The sequence below is a fragment of the Bombus pyrosoma genome, linkage group LG9 (assembly GCF_014825855.1).
Source record: "Bombus pyrosoma isolate SC7728 linkage group LG9, ASM1482585v1, whole genome shotgun sequence".
Lineage (NCBI taxonomy): Eukaryota > Metazoa > Arthropoda > Insecta > Hymenoptera > Apidae > Bombus > Bombus pyrosoma.
Window position 1 is genome coordinate 2,648,279 of NC_057778.1, and position 21,856 is coordinate 2,670,134.

The following is a 21,856-nucleotide window of genomic DNA, read 5'->3' on the forward strand; positions in this document are numbered from 1 at the left end:
TCCCTTTTTTTTAAGTAAAATAAATAAACAATAGGTTTTACGATGTTTAATATCTCGAACAAATCTAGCATAGAAATAGCGTGTTAATAGGTACGATATCTTTTATGGATCAAATGAATGACATTTATACGTGTAAGAAATTTTATTAAAAGAGTTGAATATGTAATACGATATTTTAAACCATATTCGTTAGAAACCGATGTATTTATAAAATGATCCAATTTTAGCACATTTTCTTCGATTAAGATGTCTGGCATTTATTCAATACTATTCAACATTCATTCAATACAATATTATCACATATTATCACACATTCGTTCAATATACTACTTTAATACTCAATTTCGAACCTCATTAATACAACACCTACACCAATAAAATCTCAAATTACCAATTCACGCTCGAACTTAATTAAATAATCCACTCTATACCATAAAATATTCTCCATCTTCTTATTACGCTATTTTGTCTGTTACCACGAACGAATTTCTATACAATGCCAAGAGTTCCATTTTCCATTCTAAAGAGACGTAGCACCTTGTGACGCCTTACAAGCTCATCCCTCTCCAATACGCGTTTGTTGTCGCGTAATGTTGACGGACGTTCGAATAGATGCTAATCTTGGTTCGTGGCCGGAGCAACGAAAGTAACAGCGTCTCTCGAAAGTAAACGCGTACAAGCAACGATCTGTCTCCGTGGTAGGCGCAATAAAACTTTCGAGAATGATACATCGGGGTTTCAGCGGCAATGAGAATTATTCGCACGTGAGCGTGTGAACGTGCCTCCGTGGAACACGTGCATAGACGCGGTCTGTTGTTGGTCGACGTGAAAATATCATTTCCGTTCGGAGGAACTCTGCAGGATCTGTCTCTATTACTCGTAGTAACACAGGGTACGTTGAACGTGGTTGCCGGTATGCGTTCTATCATACGCCACTGCGTATACCAGTGGATCATACGCGTAACCGTTTAAATTGCCGTGTTCTTAACCTTTTATCGTATCGTTCGTGCGTGTTAATTAATAATCTGCGAATACGACGAATGGTCCGGTTTAGTATACGCGTTCCATTGATTTTGTCTCGAATTACTCTTCCTGGAATGTTGGTGATCCTTTTTCTATTCTCAGGATCGTTGTAGGAAGTAGTGATTTTAATTAGCGGTCTGATAATTAACATTCTCAAAACACGATTTCGAAGGTTATTTCGAGTACGGCACAAAGTTCTTATCTTGTCGGCTTAGTTTCTTTATTGGCAATCAAAATTCCTGTTTCTTTAATATTCTTAAATTTAGCCAAAAGCAGATACACATTTGGCGCAGGCCAATGAACTTATCCCGCGCATTGCGTGGCATCGTAATTTTTCTCCGGCTCTTCTTCTTTCCTCTACCCGCACCAGCTCCGTTACAGAGCCGTACCCGTCTCATGGGATATTATCGATTTAACGACGGTGAATCTGCTCGACTTCCTTATTACAGATGGTTTCGAGACTCTCGAGCGTGCCTCGTTCCCGTATTCCGAGGAAACTATGATTGCGTACGCCTATTTTTTATAGTCGCGCCAACGATACCGTCGACCACTTAATGACAGCGTGAATCGCGTCGTATCGCATACGAAATGGATTTCCTTCGTTTCTGAACGATCCCGCGAAGTACACTTATCACCGTGCTACATCCAATTTAAATCATCCGAGGGCTATAGAACAGTGGAGACCACCAAAGTAACAAGGCTGTCTTATCATATCGTTAGATTTAACGATTCCTTTAAACCTTCAAACATGATTACTTCCATAGATATTTTTTTAACAAAACAAAACAATTATGGAACAAGAATTTTTATAGAAGACTTTAAGATCTTTATCGGGGATGCTAGAAATTCATCGGACATAAGGATGTCGGCGATCCAAATGAAAATGGTTCGCATTTCGTACGATAAATTTCGAATAACATCCTAGAGACTTGGTAATTATTTTTATGAAGGCGATTAGATAAAGACTTGATACTTTCCAAAGAAGATTGTGTCCAGAAGACAAACGTCCACGCAGTAAAGTTTTATCGCGCGCTTTCGACTTGTTTTACCGTGAAGAATCGATTGCAGTTAGTTCGCTCACGCGAGTAGTATAACTTTTATTATACGCTTGAAAAATCTTCAACAGTCTTTCTTTCTTTTCCTTTTCTTTCTCTTTTCTTATCTATAGCTACGCATTATGAAGCGGTGCTGATAGAAACAACGCCAAGGCCCTCTCTCGTTTAGTTTTAACGATTACTGACCGCCTAACTAGTTTTTCCAATATCCTGTATTATTAGGAATTTACATATTTATGTGCATGTAAAGCGGCCGCTTCTAGCATGTGATTTCATTCGGAGTCCTTTAATATAAACTTCAATGGCGGTTTCGCGTGATACATCTACAGGTTCTCGAGCGGAAAGTAACGGGCAAAGGGGACGGCTGCCTTGTTTACTATTATCATAAATACGATCTAGTAACTTCTTCCTGTCTTCTACGTCCGTGCGTTGCGAATCAATTTCCTTGGCGAAATCTTTAAAACGCGGCTGTAATGAAAGATCACCCTCGGTTCCCTCAATCGATAGGTTCCGAAACCTTGCAACGTTAAGCGGTACACTGGCCTATATTTAAGAATGCTTCGTAAAATCGAACGACGTACTATTATCGTTAGAATCTTTTTGCGCGATTGCACGATTACCATTAATCGCTTTGAGACTAATGAAACAATGTTGTAAAAATTGGTAAATGTTATACTTTTTGCGACAACACTGAAACCTATCTGAACATATAATTGCGTCTTTCAAACGGAAAGAAAAGTAACGATATTACAAATACTGTTTCTAAAATTTACCTTGGGATTTACAATCATTTAACAGTGAAAACAATTCCTCATAATATTAGAATGAAATAATTCCTCATAAAATTAGAATATTTCTGAGAATGGAATATCAATTGTATACTTATATAATGAAATTATGAAATTGCTAAAAAATAAAGTTGATCGGTCTGGCTTCTCAGAGATTCGATTAATAACATTTGCATAAACTTATGGTGATAGTAGAATCACGCGAAAACAAACTGCGATGTTACAAACTGACAATGAGAAAGCGTCGGCAACGCGATCCTGCAACCCTGACATTCTAATGACGGTCGTTTTCTGTTGGCGAAAAATTTCACGTAGCGCCGATTAGCTGCCGCAAATATATTGTGCGTAACGCCATTGCCTTATACGCGAACGTAATTAGCCGCTCTTACAGCGGGACTGTCGCTAATGAAGGGTACCCGCACGCATTCACCGAGGCTACCGTGTACCCAACGATGAGTAATCCCCGCTTGTGTCTCGTTGACTGATCGTTATGACTCGGCTAACGACAGACACTGTTTCCTTTTCTTTTCCTTCCTTAACGAACGAGAAATCGACTAAGAGGAGAAAGACGAATAGGCGAACGAACGAACGTTCTAAAGAGGCAACGTACGTCCCTGGGAAACATTTAACCCCGCGACAACGATAGAACCGATCGTGTCCGCATACCAGTCGAATTGACGGGGCCAGAGAGACGATGATAGACGATCGATCGTAGAGCTTTAATCACCGTCAGCGAATCTGTTCGTGCGGGAAGGGATCGTTCGTTCAGCTAGGCCACGAAGAAAGGGAGAGCCGAACATACCACAGATGTATCTGCGCACGCAAAGAAGATCGACGATCGCCCCGGGTCTGTGTTTCACTTATCTGAACCTCGGTTGCACCGTATCGGAATTACACGCGTGATCTTCTTATTTCCCGCTGATGAAATTTGAATTATGATAAGAGATTACGGCAAAAGCCGTCGCGTATATATAGCAGGAGATAGCGAACACGATAAAAATGTCTCTCCATCGTCGCGGTGCTAAAGCGCCCGTGTACACGTGCTTCGAATACCGTAACGTTACCTTGAGTGCCCAACAATCCCGTCTCTACCCGATTCTTACCTCAATCCTTTCGTGCTCTATCTTGTTCGGTTAATCGGACCGTCTACATAAATTGGATTATCGCGAATTCTTCGATTAGCTATCGCATGGTCTGCACTTTAGACACGAATCGTCGACGCGCCGTTGTCGCGATTGCACCAAAGTGGATTCTTTAAAATCTTCGTGCATATAATACGCTTAAATTATTATGGATATAATATCGTACCGACTAACGGATCGCCTCCAAGCTTTTGATTATTTATTATTAACATTGAATAGTTTTGGATCTCAGATCTTTTTAATCTTTAAATTTTTTCATTTAAATTAACATATAAAGCTATAGAAAATGCATGCATCATAATGATTGTCATTATTTTAAATAGCGATAGTTCCACTTTCCCTTGCCTTTCTTCCTTTCTTTAGTAAAATTTATTTTACGAAAGAAATGTATCAAAGTAATATAACTTCTGTATCACGGAATTACCAGTAATACGTAAATTACTTTACTTCGTAGGGAAAGTAGAAATATTTGCCATTTGCGGATATGATACACAAGATCATACCAACGATTTAACTAGTTTCGCGAAAGTGGAGCGCGATAAGAACGAAGAATGGTAGGAATTCTTATTTCTTTCCAACCTTCAATTATCGTAAACGATAATGGGCACACCCGTGGGAATTTCAGCGTGAACGAAGATCTACGATTTCGTGGAGGTCTACCCAGTTTGGATAGAGCTTCGAGGTATGTTCACAGAAATAGGAAATAACAACGTTACGGAAAACGACAGTAAACTGTAGATTTCCAGGCTGCATTCCGAGCTCTAGCATAACGAGTAATTGCATTTTCCTGGAAGTTCCATATTTCCCTGAGATACTCTACAAACATTCTTATCAAATATCTTTTTCCTTATTTACAATAGGTTCGAGAAGATTATAGCGTTTTAGTTGATTTATTGCATATTTAATTAGATTTTAGGAGAATCATTTGTTACTTATTTTTGAAAAATACTGTCTTCAGTTTCATCGAACGTACACTTAACGAATCAAACAATTCAAAGTAGGTAGGGACTTCGTTCATTCTGTATTCAAATGCTAAAGTCAGTTGATAGTCAGCCAATTACATCTATCATCATTTCGTCGTCATAGTAAAAATTATAGATTGAACGTCGATTGCAAGAGTTTATCAAAAGAAACATAATATTGTTTAACGAAATAGTAATTCCATGAACGTATTGTACGATATCTTTACATTTTTTCTAAATATCGTTACGAACTTTCTAAACCTTTCAGAACAGATACATACAGAAAATCATATTCTCAAATTAACATTCATTGTAAAACATTGTCGGATTGTTTATACGAATTATCAAATGCAAATAACATTTTACTATATAATAATATTTGAACACGAGAAGATGCACTGACAAACAAGGTACAATTTCGAAAGAGTGTCAAGGAGATAAAACTTAAACGCCCATTAAAAGTCGCGAGGAAAAGAAAGCTCTGCACTACGAGGCTTCTAGAAATTTATTTGGAAGGGAGCAAAATTACTGTTTGCGGTTTATGCAGATGAGCAAACACGGCCAGATTTACTTCCGCGTGACATCGTCGAGACGACTATCATCACGCAAAATTACACGGAGATATTTATATGGCAAATAGCTGCTTCGTCAATGTTCTTTCTCGCGAAGCGAAAGCTGCGAGAGAGGAAAAAGCAAGATTGCACGCCCCCGTTGGCAAAAGAGCCAAGTGCGGAGTGTACTTCCCCCGTGTCTAAGGACGAGAGATTCTGTTCGTGCTTATCGAGTAAAATTGAGTGGGTCGACGGAGAGTTACGGAAGGAAAAAGGAGAATTAATAAATTATTCAGTTCTCGGGCACGTTCGAACGTACTTGTCTCTTCTGGAATATTTGCCACTGACGCGCAATCGCGATGATCAAATGGAAGAGATAATAATTTCATCGTCGTTTCCCGCTAAAAGTGTATAACAATGAAACGTTCCGCGTAAAATATTCTGCGATGATTCGAATAATTAATTGCGACAATTAATTTAAATGACGATAGTTCAGGTGTGATTTAATTTTAATTTCGTCAAATCAGCTGACAAATTTTCAAAGATGGAAGAAGAAAAATGGTAATGATATATGACGATAAAATCATTTTTTAATATTTTTACAGTTACAGTATTTTGTTTTAGTTATTTAAAATTATCTATTCATGCATCTCTTTAATTACTTATTCCTCTTTCGAATGTTTAAAGTTATTACATATTTTTAGAAGCTTAACAAAAAAATTGATAATTTTGTCGAAATTATATAACAATAAAATAATAAAGATTGAATTTATTTCGATAATAATTTATTTAACAAAGCCGCAGATTATTGTTCAGCTATTCCAATGACCTGAATCAAAGTACATGTTATAACACCAGCGCATATCATCTATCAACACTCTCAATTGCCTCACAAATTTCTAACTCTATCTAACTACAGAAACTAACTATTTCTATGTGAAATCTGTGAGTCAGATACGCACGTACTATCTCCGTGGGTATTAAAGCCAACAATTTTCCATTAGGTCGGACATATGTATGAATGTTGTACGATGAAATAGATTCTACGGCATACACTATAATATATTAACACCGCTAATAGAGCTTTTCACAGTACGGATGCATTATTATTCAGTCATTAACAGTGCGCCAATTTGACGTATAGCTACGAAACACGTGTCACGTATTATTCGTTCAACCAGAATACGTCTAGAATTACGCTCGACTCCCGCGGATTTTTGTGGGATCGCGATGTGATTGATGCCGGTTATTAAAACGAGCCTCAGTTATAACTAATAGTATTATAAAAGATCTACGGTTAATCCGTTATTTACGCCCATGTCATTTTCTGTTCGCGCCGATTTTCGTCGAAGCTACGTTTTTCTTTTTTTTCATTCGTTTTGTAATTTGCATCGCCGTGTGTGATATGCATATGGACGAGATTTGATACCATGCATTAATAAGTTGGAAATCACTGTTATTAACTACCCATAATAATTTTTAATAAATATTCAGAAATCCGTGTATACCAAACGTTGCATCCAGTTATTTGTGTTATACGTATACGTACATACCTGTATGTATATATGTAATCGTGTTTTTAATAGCCTACAAATATCCACAAGTAGTTTAATAAAAGAGGGAACGCGTCACCAATATTAACATGCAAACGAGCTAAATTAGTGTTTCCGAATTTATAGTAGTACTTATATTACATATTATAAAATCCACTATTATATATCTGTATTAGTATATAAGCATCAATGTCAAAACGTCATAGAAGATGCGATTTGCAATTTAATCGTCAAAATGGCAGTAGTGATTAATGCGCGTATGGAATATTGTTTCTATTTGGCAGCTGAAAGTTGTTTTCGAATATAGCACAAATCGTAGAATAATTTATGACCTAATTGCATCGTTTAAAATTCTTATACAGCAACCATTTTTGCATATAAACCAGTTACCAATTTCATGTTTCACGAAGTACCCGGTATATAAGTAATAAAACATTTGTTTTTACATTTATTTAATGAATTATATATTTAATAAATAACTTTTACAAAATTTGTAATTATTCTTTGCATTTTAATTTATTTAATTACTAGAGTTGACCAACACGAGTTTTGTACTACCATGTGTAAAATCTAAAATACTATAACAGAGTTTATAAATTTCATCGACGTTGCGAAACTAACGTCAAAGGAATCTGTTCTGTAAAATACTGATTGACACTACATCGTTATTCCGCAATTCCTAGAGCGACTACTTCTTTTATCATAAATATAAAATATCTTCATTCATTTATCTCAATCCATAAATATAAGAAAAGCACCGAACACCAACCGAATAAATTAAGCAATGTTATTAAATAATTTCGAATCTCACATATAATGTTTCGCATAAATCTTTGTAATAGTTCATCATCACATCTTCATTTGCTTAGAGAAAAAAGAAAAGGAGAACAACGAATTAGCTACCCCACACGTACATAACATTTGTCATCTGGTAGCCCAAAACTTTTAATTAAAAGAATCGGCCGGTGCAACAAACAATCTACAAGTAATCCAAAGTCGTTGAGTTAAGAAACCCTTCCTTTAACGGTACACGGATCTTAAAGCAATAAGGTTCTACTAGAACCGCAACTGTTACTCTCGTCTCAGCAACACGAGTCAGGGAAAAGTTTCCAAAGAGACGAACGTGGCAGACATAGGCGGCAGGGGGTCGATTCTCTCGGAAGACTCCGAGCAACCACTGCTTAACTAAAGGATGGGAGTAGTGACTGAGTGGTAAATCGAGCGTAGGGAACGTAGGTTCTGCACGATCGAGAAAGTGTCCCTAGTTGTAGGATAGGGTATTGATAGTGGTGGTGGTGGTTGTCGTCGTCTTTCTCGACGAGATTTACGTTCGACGATCCGGCAGGCTTCCAGGAGGTTATCGATTGTAAGCAAGGTGAGTTAATTGTCACCCTCGTCTTCCTGTCGTTCATTTCTTAGTACACTGCGTGGTTTTATTCCACGCTATATCCTTTAATTATGTTCTTGCTGTGATTTCGCGAAACGGGACGGTGGAATAACCGTTTGAAACGTCGTGGGTGAACAGGAAGGAATTTTAAGACGAAGAAACGAGTGCAATCGCATAAAAGGACTTGGGCTATATTGTTTCTACTACAGAGGCTTTATCCCGTGATCAACGCTTTCTTGGAGCAAGCTATTGGCTAGCGTGGTAAACCCACGCGGTGTTGTGCAAGCACGAAGCTGATGAACGCGGAAAGCAACGGTAATGACAATCAGAGAACGGTAGTCCCATTATACGCGGTTAACTCGCTAGACACGCAAGTGTCTCACGACCTTGTGCGAACACCTTCCTCTGCTCGTTTTTCATACCACTTTTCTTATCGTTTCTGTATTTGTGCCGTATCGAACATAAGTCGTGTTCCGAGATTATAGAAGATCGCACATTATGGTTTTTAGTCGTTCTGACGAACCGTTGGCACTTTAACCTGCACCAGTCTTTCGTAAATCATTGCGCACATATGTTGTGGCTCTTTAACCTGTTAACCGAGTCATCCTCTTAACAAGAAATTTCTATAATCGTAGAACTGAAGGATACAAAGAAAAGTTTCGGTAAATGTGGTATGATTTATTTACAACAAAAATGAAATGAAATCTTAAATAAAGAAATTTTATATTAATATCCAATAAATTGAGCTTTCCAATGACGAGTTATTGTTAAGAAGTTTAGGGTCATTCGTTTAACGACGAGGAGATATAAATATTTTAGATATGCATAAAAAGTCGACAATATTGGGGATGATCCTAAACCCTTGAGCTATATTATACCATATATACGTGTAAGAAACAGCATGCTTCAACATACTAAAATAGTATTCACTAGTAGCGGAGCCTCGTTAAAAGATAACGTCACAATTTTTCCGGGCAACACGTCACATCATTACGATAAAACTCCATCATTTGAATCAAAGATTCGATAATGCAGAAGGGTAGCGATCCATATATAGACCGGCAACGTGTTACACGGTCGTACAGTTACACAAACTAACGAACGCGTCTCTGTCCGTTCAGAAGCACTCAGTACTCACACAGGTGAGCGCCATAGACACATCGAATGGCAGCATCAAAGAAAACTTATCCAACGATGGCGAATACATGATCCACATATCGGATCGAAAGAGTCGCCTACCAGCGACTCGTCGAAAAAGAGACAAAGAGTACGGTAGAGAGATGTGGACGAGGCGAAAAATAAAGAAGTTATGAGAAGGCAGTAGCAGTAGGTACGCGGTGTCTAACCTTTATGCAAATAAACCGTTCTCGCGGCCGATAGAGACTCGAGCTTACGGATCGTAATGCCGTTCCATGGCCCGTGACAAGATCTTTTATCGCGATTAAACGCACGAGTCGCAACACGCCACCTCTCCTGTACCGTCGCGATAACAGCCACTGATTCTTCGAGAGACAGTAAAACCAGAAAAGCTACGACAGGCCATATAGCTTGAGTAGGACAACGAAAGAGGCCTACAGAGTAAGGTGGTTCTTCTTCTTCGTCTTCTTCTACTCGAGAGTAAAGGAGGCTAGGGTGAAGCTACGTTGTTGGACCACTATCAATCTCCCCATGACACTCTCGTGGTGGAGGACGCGTGAGGGATCGTGCTAGGGACAAGAGAAGCACACTGTAGGGTAAGGGGATGACTCGATGTAATACGACCAAAGTTTAATTACCACATTACTTTGGTACGCTTTATCCATCGTATCCCCGTCCGCTCATCCTTCTTCCACCAAATCCATCAGCAGTCAGGACGGCTGATTGCGAAATACACGGGGATCGTGTACAAGCAAATAGCCTCTTCTCGAAATTCTATACACTATTTTCCTTGAACTTCATCCTTCGGCTCAATCATCCCACCACCTTGACGCGTTCGTGATCGCGGGGCTACGTGCAACGCCAAGGTAACCGCTTCTTTTCTCTGTCCCTATCGTTCGCCACTGTTCCATCTAATGGCCGCAGTCCAGCTTTATTTCGTTCCAGCCAATCCCCTCCTAAGTGTCTCTCTCTAACAGTATCCGTGAACGTGTAGCATCTATAGATGGTAGTGGGTAGCCACTTAGAGGCGCGGAGCGTAACCACGCATAAACCAGTTTCCTGGTTATCCGACTCCTCGCATTTTCCTGGTCGACGCACAGCGTGTCGAACCCGCACGGAACGTACCATTAACGGAGGCTCTGCTCGATTCCGCTGCGATCGCCGATCACCAGCAGCAACCTGGAAACTGGTGGTGTGCCGATGCCGCTGCTTAAAGGCCTTTGCTATCGTTTTAAAACGACCACTTCTAGACCACGTCCACGTCATGATACCAAGCATCGAATAATTACGTAACGAGCTATACCTTCGTCTTCTGACCGTGTTACACCCTATACGTACGATACCTGTGACGTTTAGGAGAAGAGGAAGACATTATCCCGTTCGATTGGTATGCAATCGATACGATAACGAATATTCCTAGAGAAACTAACTATTTTATATATTTAGAAAAAACCAAGTGGATTAAAATAATCCGTACCGTGCTTTTGTAGGATGATGATGTACTTGATGTAGAATGGTTATATATTTAGAATTCTGAATGACTATGATAATCGGGTTTCATCGAGTACTTGCCGTCGTTGTCAGAATTAACTTCCTATGTATTATACATAGACGGTATACATGGCTGATCAACAATGGACGTATCTACTTACGCTACTGCGCTGGAGTATCCGGACGCTTTACGCGAATAGAATTGCTTGCTATTAAAAAAGAAAAAGTTAAATAGTTGCCTTCTAGCACCAAAATTTTGCAGATATTCTAAAATTGACAGTTTTTTAGATATGTAACTATTTTAGTCAAACCATTATACTAGTAACAACAATGAATGCTGCTAACTTTCCTGAATGACGTTCGACCAAAGTTTTCTAGGTCATCCACTCGGTCACCTGCAAATTTTCCTAAATATTATAAAACGCGCAATACCCTTCTTCGTATTCTAAAAGTCATACACAGTCGAAGGAGTTTTACAATGGTAACGTGTCATATTTTTCGAGGACAACGGCGGCGCGGCTAAATTGACCTTGCGACCCGTAAGTTCGTGAAAGGAGGACGGATTCACGAGAACAAGTGGTCGCAAGAACGTTGTTAAACGAGAATAAAAGTTTCAGAAGGGATCGGCAAAGAAGAGTCACGAGTTAACTTTGTTTCTCGGCATCTCGTAGACGGGATTGGATGATAACGTTTAGCAATTTAACGTCGACTTAGAGCAATAAAGAGGGCGAGAGAGGAAGAAAGAGAGAGAGAGAGAGTGCTCACGTCTCTTTCTCCCTTTCACACGGATAAAGTGGTACGAATTAAATCAGCATGGAAGACTTTCTTTACGACGCGAGTAACATCCATAAATTTCGAGAGATCAGAGAGCCGAAGAGCGTATATCGCGGACAAGATATTCGAGTACACTCTTATAACCTTCTGCATAACTTTGAGAATCCGCTTGACCGAGAACCAGTATCGAGAACGGCCTTACGCCGTTATGCGATAAGTCGCGTGCCCGTTAAACGTTCGCACCAGTGATTCGTACGTTTCGTTTGTTGCACGTTCGCTTGTTTGGAATCACGGTTACGCTGCATGGTCGACAGTAAATTAAATCGCGCGAACTAATGAATTAAAAGCGGCCGAGTTAAGTTACATAACATAATTCAACGTAACGAACAATGATCCCCGACGAGCTTAAGCATTACTGCTAATCTGCTTTTCAACGTGGATTTTATGATGCTGCGTTGATAAGCGTGTAACGTGATACACGCTCGGTATTCCAATGATTCTTATATTTCCATACCATACTTCCGATCGAATTACGTAACTGACAGAGGAATCGTAAGTAATTTACTTACTTTCTAGTTTGAAACATAAGCTAACAGAGTAATTATTGTCGAGACAATTAATACCGGAATAGCTTTTGCTAAAAGAAGTATTAAGGAAGGAATTTTAGGAATTTAGTATATTGGTGGGTTTTTGTGAAAGGATATTTTCATCTTCCGATACTCGTCGTAAAAATAAATCAATGGCAATATATATACACTTAAATATTGTAACTTTTATAAGATAAAGACAAAGACTGTAAAGTTACTGGGGAATTTTGTTCTTTTTTTTATCATTTAATATCGTTTAATTGTTTGTTGTTACTTCTAACGTTAAAATAGTTGCATTAAAAGATCAAAAAAATTGAAAGATCTTCCTATGCATGTGAGAATACATCAACGAAAGTCTTTAAGCACGATAATGCAAAAATACTAAATGTACGATACTAAAAAGATGTCTACTTAGTATAATTTTCAACTACACATTCATGACTTCTTTTCAAACAATTTTCTTCCTGAAGAACTCGAAATACATGTATAGAATGACAGAAAGAAATCGACACGTAGTAGGTGGGAAAGATTGTTAATTGGCTCACTGTAAAGTCACTACGAAAATGTAACAGTACAATTTCCATCCGGAATTAATGTCGTCTATTCAATTCAGTTAGTTCAAGGTATCACAGTACATATTGGTCGATACAGTCTGTTTTGTGGCCACTAAAATAATCCGATCGTATTAGCGACTGGCGCGAATATCAATTGGACTACTGCTTTGTACGCTCCTAACCTCTTTACATAGTCAAGTATTATTACGGTATCTTATTTACTCGGTTGATATTGGATCGCATAGGAGAAACTTCAAGTAACTAGCAGTAATGCGGAAACATATCGCATTACGAAGAAATCTTGTGGTAACTGAAATTCATAACTTGAGAAATAACGTGTCGTATAAGGGGCAGGTGAAACTACAAAATCTAACTACGTTTCTTATATTCCTCACTGGCCTAAAATTCTCGATAAGATACGAAAGGGACTATGATATTAGGTCATCCCATCATATAAGTAGATCTGTTTTTCTGCGAGTTAAAACAATGTAGATAGTGTTAAAGTTTTATGAAACTAGAATAAGGAACTAATAGGGAATAACTAAGAAAAGGTAAAGAATTATGAAAAGTATATCATTTTATCTTCAATTTTTTATTCTCATCTAGTATTCGAAAACCAACGACTGCGTTACTTATGGAATGATCCAATAACATGTTAGATAAATTTCTTAAAGATAAAAAACCCTATAATATTACCGGTTTGACAAACATTTTCAGGCAGGAATCTTATACCATTCACTTTCTATAATATTTAAAATTTTAACATAACATTAAATCAATGCAATCTAACGTCCTCGTTCGACTCGTTTTACAAGTTCAGCTTCTGGTTAGACTAGTTTATCTAAATATATGAATAAACAAACCACGATGAAGCTGTTCGAATTACGATTTAGTTACACATTAATTATATTAATAGTACCATATACAGACCAATATGGAATTTACGATTCATAATTAGGGGTTATGTCTAACTATCTATTTTGTGAACTTAGTTACACGACTAATTACTCCAACGTTAACCAGAATTTAAAATGTTTACAAATGAAATCTAAGATGATAAAATACATATTTTCTAGTATTATTTCTTCAAACGCGTAACGTTCGCGCCTTTATTGGATATTTGTGGTTAATATAAAATACTTATAAATCTGTAATTACTTATCAACTACATAGCCTTGTCGATAACCTTTACATTAAGCCGAGAAATCATCGTTAATCACGAATGTACGATAAACGACGATAAACCTACCTATTTCTATTATTATTTGTTTCAAAATGCAAATAAACGGAAATGTATACGAATTTTATTGAATATTAATGTCGAGCGATCACAATTTCACCGTTTTGATCGATTCTCAACTGGAGGGATGAAACCACGGTAAATATAACGATCGAAAGGCGTAAACCAAACATGTTACGTAAAAGAGAGCAATTAAATGGGATGGCGGGTACGTGCGGCTTGGCTTTATTAGAAACGAGTCCGCAAGACACGCATCAGCGGATGAAACGATACGGCCAGGGGGCCATTGGGTCGATCGGTACTCAAGGGCGGACGAATAGCGGCCGCTCGTAAATCGACGAAGACAACGAAGACGACAAAACGGTCGTTTCCTTGCGAAATTCCGCGGCGGAAGATTGTCGATTGCGATTGAACCCGATGAGACATCCAGGCACCGTTATTCCAGCATGGTGACGCGATGGTATAGGCACCTGGTACGAGTGCTACGCGTCTCTCTTTCCATCGTTTGCGCGTTCTTTCTCTCTCCACTCTTTCTCACCGGCTCGATGTTCGTTTCGCTTCTTCCACGTCGAACAGCCTCTAAGCACCGCGTGAATCGACCGAGTGTACGTACAGAGGGACACCGACGCGACGCCCGCTTAGGTCGCACTGTTCACACGTGCACCCGATTTTGCTCTCTTTGGGATCTCCTGCTTTTCCTGTTCCCCACCTTTCTTCTCCATCTTCCTACATTCTTCATCCGTTCTCGCCGCGGCGCCGCCGTGTGTACACTCGTCGTCATAATTATCATTAATTCGGTACGCAAATTCTGGGTTAGCTATCGGCTAATCACATATTATGATCCACTTTTTGCTCCGATTGATCCGAATAAAGAATCCTTTCGCATATCTGTCCACAGTCTTATAATATCCATTATAGCTTCCATGCTTAATTGGACATTGCGCGATTTAATTATCTTTCCCGTTAGTACGTTCCCTGTTACGTAGTTTGATATACCTATCTTGTTTTCAATATAATTTTCATAATAAAATCGTACGTATTTCGTGTTTCATGGAAATCTTAAATCACTATATAAATAAAAGAAATTTTCCTCTCCTCGTAGTCATCATTAGTCAGACGTTGGTCTTGGAAAAAAACCGTAATACTACGTCAATGGCCGTTAACGTGTTAATTCAGGATGCGAAGAATCGTTGTGTACAAAATACACCGTATAACAAAATTACATAATTACTTTACACGGTAATTTAGAGTACTCGGTGAAGCTATGCGTGCAACGTTTCATGTAAAACACCGGTAGACATTTCAATAAATTTTCCACATTCACAATTGTCCACATTCGCGTAGCGTTCTCACGACTGGTACCCCTGGTTGTCCTCGTACTAATCCTACCGGATTCTGTTGCTCATTAATGTCATTCGCAATCACTGGCTCGCGAGAGTGTCGCCAAAGCAAAGTGCATTCGCGTGTACAAAATGAACCCTTACATTGCATTAGACGGCGAATTATTGTAACTTGTTCGGGGGGTATTTTCACGGTTTACAATATTGAAATTCGAATGTGCAACGAAATAAATTTCATGGGTATCCCGAGGCTAAGGGTTACGTCAGAGCCGGGTCCCGAAAAACCGTTGCTTTCCGGCTAAGAATAGAATTTCACCCGATCGCCTGGAAATACCTACGTGAACGAAATCGAGGTCTATCGGTACGTCGACCGGGGTCGAGGGGGGAGAAGAGAGCCAGAGTCGCGATCCCGATAAGAATACGAGGAAATAGCGGAATGGGGGAAGAATTCGGGTGGAGGCAATGGACACGCGAGAAAGGGAAGGAGAGAAAGAGGTTGGCTTGTTTTCAATGGTGTCGAAGCCTACGATCGAATTGTGCGTACCGTTCTGTCCTCCTTAGTCGGCAGCGGTCCCAGTGCCCCCTCCCCCTTCTCCTGTTCGGTCGAGGAAGAGTCGTGCGCCGCGGCTCAGCCAGGTGTACCCAGTGCCTAAGAGCCAGCCGGTCGACGTCGTTATACCCTGCAGCGCGGTGCTCGCGAGGTCCGTATTATCATTGCAAATCGTCGTTTAATTTCTTACGAGGTGGTAACGCGCGCGACTCGGTCTCGATAAATTAATCTTAAACGTTGGACGAATTTCTGTGATTTCGTTCGATTTTTTGGTGCATTCACCACCGCGCGTTCTCCTATTGTGACCCCCGGGAACAACCAATCATTCTCCTCCACCGCCTTCGTCGTCGTCGATGTTTCTTGCATCGATTTCATCCTCGTGAAAAACGTCCTTGTGGTATTCCAGAGGAAAGAAGCGAAATACAAGAAACGCCGTTTGGCCTTTTGCCGACTGCTTCGAATTCGATATCGAGACGCGGAGGCGTTATCGATAATCTCGACAGGTATGTGTAACCCACGAATCGGCGCGAATGGAAGCGTTTCGGTGTATCGAGCAAGTGCATCGGTGTAATTATTTCAACGTGTCGAGGCAAAATATCGTGCACGAATGGTTCGTTGTATTTGAACGTGGCTGTTCGTTCTACGAGTACGATCGGAATTTTCGCAACTTTTTGCCACTTAAGCTTTTTCGTCCGTTTCGTTGAGCTACGCACGCGCGCGCGCGCCAATCTCGCGGACGCACGCGTTTGGTCGGCGATGTCGAAACCAAACTAATTGTTATTTAGTTTCGCATGACAAAAAACAACGCGATTGCAACAGAGGTGCGTAAAAACACGCCGTTATTTACGTACCTTTTTCCCGCGGTTGAAGCTACGTGTTTTGATAGAAAGGGGGATAACCACATATGAACGACACAGCTTCGAGAGATACAAATATTGCCGGAGAAACAATTTGTACCGTTGATCTTCAATTTCTGTGATGTAAAGATGGGAATGTGTACGGAAGAAAAGAATTGCTTGACTGAACTTGGTACATCTTCAGTGAAACTCGCGAACCCGGAAGCATTTGTAAAATTTGAAATACGCGAGGAGCCTTACATTTTTGATTTTATGTTACTTAAAATGGATTAAAATGGACGCATAATTTATTGGTGTTAAACATTCGATCGTATATAATACAATTTTCTAAATTGAGATAAATAATATCGTTTTATATTAAAGAAGGTCACGTATGTACCAAAAATAAATAACATTGTTCTATATATAAAATTATATATATTTATATCAAAAAGGAAAAATACGAATATCTGTCACTTAGGAAATCTTAAAGATCGTGTGAATCTTTCATGGTAACAAAATTTCAAAATTGATATGACAGAAAAGATCACTTTCACGTAACAAACACCTGCTGATTACCGCCAATTGATAAAAATAGAAGTGTTCAACAAGTTCCTGTTTTAAAATCATAGACCATACAGCATCTATTTCGCCGTTTTAATCTTGTTAGTATGCAAATAAAACACATAACAACGCGATGAGAAAGAATTGTCGTTAATTTTACGTTACAAGATTTCTATAGAATGCTTGGAGAACAGGTTGAACGAGTTGAAAAACGGATGCAAAGTGTCGAGACAAATTGAGATTCCTATATATTCAAATAATGGTCTCTAACCTTATACCAGATTCTACTTTAGAGACTAGTTTATATTTAAACACCAGTAACTCACTACTTATTAACTTAAGAATAAACTAGAAAATTAATTTTCTCCTCCAATATCAAATATATTCTTCCTATAAATAGGAATTCAATATAAAATCCACGTTAAGGATTATTTAAAAAGTTGTAAATTAATACCAGGGCTACTAAATTACATAAAATGCACTAGATTATATAGGAATCTATAATCGTGGCCATAATCGTAATCATAAATTAACATAAGAGCTACTAAATTGTCTAAAATACTTTAGCTTACGTAGGAAAACATAATTGTAACTTTTTATCCTTCCGACTACGATCGATGCATTAACGACTTATAAATCAGCACCTCAGAAGTCACACCGATCAACTCCGCTTCCTATCAATTCCTCAATTTCATTGCGTATGTGATTTTTGTGTATCTGAACGAGCATTCTATCATTGTCTTTCTCTACCTCTTTCGATTTGACGAGTCGATCAGTGCAACCTGAGAACGGCTGAAACAACAAAAAAGTAAAGAAAAACAGGTATCTTCTGCGAAAGGAATTGGATCGATGAAGTAATCGTGTGTTTTTTCTGTTTACAGTTAAAGATTGCGAAACAGGTGGAGCGTCACGATGACAAGACTCATCACGGCGTTGTTGGTGCTGCAGGCTATCGCGAGGTTGGGTCGCGTGGCAGCCGCGGAGTCGACGCACGCGGCTGACCAGCAGCCAGTTCCTTCTGCGGTCCCATCGGGACTTTCTGGGCCAGATTACACCGGTCCATCTGCCGGTTCCGACGAGTGTGACCCAGAAATGGTGGGCTTCGAGCTGGTGACCGGGTACGTGTTCACCGCACCCACGAACATGCTCGAGTCCATACCGGGAACTCTGATGCTCACCGATTGCTTGGAAACCTGTCAAGCGAACGATTCCTGCCAGGCGGTCAACTACGAGACGGGCCTGTGCGTTCTGTTCAGCTCGAACGCCGACAGCAATCCAGGTAAGATTGAATCGTTATCGTATCGGCGCGCGTGGATGTTCCGTGTCGTGAAACTCGATCAACGCGCGATATCCTGTAAGACTGCAAACGTACCATGGGTCAAAAGACTACAGCGTATAGCGTAGAGCGAGAACGATCAGTCTTTCTCCCGATTCGTCGACGTTGAACGGTGCCACGCATCCGCCGATCCTACATATATGTATGTTCCTGGACGAATAAGGGAATTCCACGAAGCGTGGAAGCGTACCGCAGAATGATTAAATGCCTAGAGACGATGGATAAAATAGACGTGTGTCGTTTCGTACGAGCCAGCCATCGCCGCTTTTATGCGGCACGTGAGCCGCCTCTCTGAGGACGTAACGGGTTTCCAGACGATATTCGGACGGTTGACGGCTATTTGCTTGTTCGATTGTGAAGAAAGTATGCGCTGAGGTAGGTCGGACCAAGATTGAGGTCAGCCTATGAATACGCTCGTACAATTGCTCTTATATCATCGAACCTCCATTTACCTTCAATTTTCGTGAACGGTACCCTCGTTTCTTTCCTATTTATCCAGGGCTTTGTAGCTAATTTTTTTAGTTAATGGTGTAGAGCTTAGCAACGCGTCAGACGTAAAATTATATGTTATTGAAATCTCGTTTGTCTTTCATCTTTGCGAAGATTTCGTTTATATTGCAGCTTTTCATTTAATCGTAAAGAGATTAAGAATGCATTTAAAATGTAAAATTTCGTTACATCAAAATTCGATTTATCTTTAATTTTTTATAAATGTAGACTTTACTTCGTTTCTATAGAACATTTTTAGTTAATTGCAAAGAGGCAAGGAACATGTCTACCACGTTAGCGTATCATCGAAATTCCGTTAGCCCTTAATTTGCGAAGGTCAGCTTTGTTTCATCTGTACTGTTTTATATAATCGTGGAAAAGTTGTATGTAATACAACTTGTGGAAATGGGACAAGAAGAAAGAGAAACGTTTATTTATAATTGGCTTATCGGAAAACGTCGTAAGAGCGATGGTTCAAGTAAGAAGTTGCGTAGTTGTACTGTTGTTGTAATATCGTATTATAAATTTTAATATTGAAGTTTGAAATGTACAGACCAATTAGAAATAATGGATCGTTACGATGGAATATCTTTTCTCAATTCTGAAATTGAGAATCTTCTAATTAGTAGTTACTGGGTGGAATTTTTTACCTTTTACCGGAAACAAGTTGAAAGAATCCGCGTTTAACTTATAACATATAAAATGTATAAAAATTTGGTTTATTAAATTCATTAGAGAAGCGGCATTGTATATAAACGTGACTGAAATGATATTTAATAAGACTAATGGTTCTCAATTATCTTACCAGTTATACAATTACTAATTATGCATATAATCGTATGAATATTACGAATAAGTATTTTGAATGTATAAATCGTATGAATTCGTGAAATATTGAGGGAATTAACAAATTTTCGTGCAGTGGTGGGATTAAAAAAATGGTAGGATTGCAAATCGGAAGAATTTATGCCTAAATGCTTAGCAAATCTGCAATTTAATCATGTTATTCGTTTGATAGAATTTTCTGATTCGTATTTCATTTTTCAAACGTACATATATATTCGGTCGTTATTAATCGTCCATTTCGCGGATTATACGTCCAGGTATCGCGTAATCCATGTTTGTCGATAGAATCGCAATATCCCACGTATCGATTTTGTACGCGCTGAAAAATCCACAAGCTTTTGAGCCCCTGGCTAACATCGGAAAGCATCCCTATTTTCCAAAATATCGTTGACTCGGTGAACATTAAGCACATTTTCTCTTGTCGGAAAATATTTCTTATTGTTACGGATTTAGATTACAAAATACTTTCGGCCAATTGTATAAAAATAGCAAAGAAAATAATTATACGCAAATTGTAGTATATTTTAAAAAAGAATTTACTTTTCTTTTTCTATTTTTTTTTTTTGTTGTATTTTACTTCGTGTAAATTATCTATTTTTTCTCTTTCTTTTTAATTAATTTGCTTTAATTAACTTGATACTATAAGAAAATGTTACTTGACTATTTTTCTGAATAGGAAATTGTAGTTTCAGTTTATAATATTCTATGCGTGTGCTCTAGCTAAAACGATAGACGTTACCTGAGACGGCTATCTTCTTAGTCAACACTTTAAGGTGGCACGTGCTTTGACTTCTTAATTATTTTTAAAAACTATCACTTTCCTTTCGAAGCATGAAAAATAAGATCTAACGTCAATGACCGTAGAAAAATCATTTTTCATTATAAAGTTTATGAACCAACATTATAAATAATCCAAGTGAATTGACAATTAAAATAATGAAAATGCAATTATTGTTAAATGTAAATATACCAAGATATTGAATAAATGTGAAATTAAATCAAAGTTAAAATTCCATTTGGCAAAATTTACCAGAGCATCGAATACTTTCTCAGTTACACCAGTTTCACCAAAATTATAATTTTAAATCGAAATACAAAAAGTTCCGCCAGGGGGAATATCGGAACAAAATTTCGCAGGTAGTAGATGTGACGCAAAATGTGTTAAATTCCGTGTGCTCTCGGTGATATTTGTACGTTTGAACACTTGACAACCACGGAATGGTATTGCCTGGAATATATATAGCCGGGAAGACACTTCGTCTCTGTAGAATCCTCCAGGTTAAAGAATTTGATTGAGCCACGTCGATTGAAAATCACCTTACGTGCTATCTGTCTTCGATTCCCCTCGATCTTATTTAAATTCTTGTAAAGTACGAAGCAACGTTCGCACTCCGCGGCACAGTTGATTTTTCTACAAAACGTTCGAGCGAAAAATCGAGAGCCAGGCGAAGGAGATTTGTCAAGCACTCCTCGACCTACTCCTTCGTCGCGAGGCGTCGAACCGAAGACAGTTTTAAGCCATTCCACGGAAGAGCGTCGCTCGGATTACGTGTTAAAGTTTCACTGTGTGTAGTCGCTCATTTTTACTGCCTCTCTTCCTTCTTCTCTCTCCCTCTCTCTCCCTTCCTCTCTCTCTCTCTCTTGCTACCTG

The 21,856-nt window shown here is 38.9% G+C and overlaps 2 protein-coding genes across 5 annotated transcripts in view; one reads left to right on the forward strand and one right to left on the reverse strand.

The window, feature by feature from the left end:
- Window positions 1-21,856, reverse strand: part of LOC122570831 (autophagy-related protein 16-1) — a 606,503-nt gene that overhangs the window by 216,289 nt on the left and 368,358 nt on the right. The gene's annotated exons all lie outside the window — the stretch shown is intronic.
- The window catches only part of LOC122570830, a 246,655-nt gene that overhangs the window by 133,323 nt on the left and 91,476 nt on the right, over window positions 1-21,856 (forward strand). For 2 of the 3 annotated variants that reach the window (XM_043733699.1, XM_043733700.1), the window contains exon 3: window positions 18,416-18,813. In XM_043733699.1, coding sequence (XP_043589634.1) covers window positions 18,447-18,813 — 367 coding nt within the window. In that variant the 5' untranslated portion in view covers window positions 18,416-18,446. Of the gene's footprint in view, window positions 1-16,545; window positions 16,638-18,415; window positions 18,814-21,856 lie in introns of those variants that run through there. The other variant, XM_043733701.1, reaches the window with a different exon arrangement.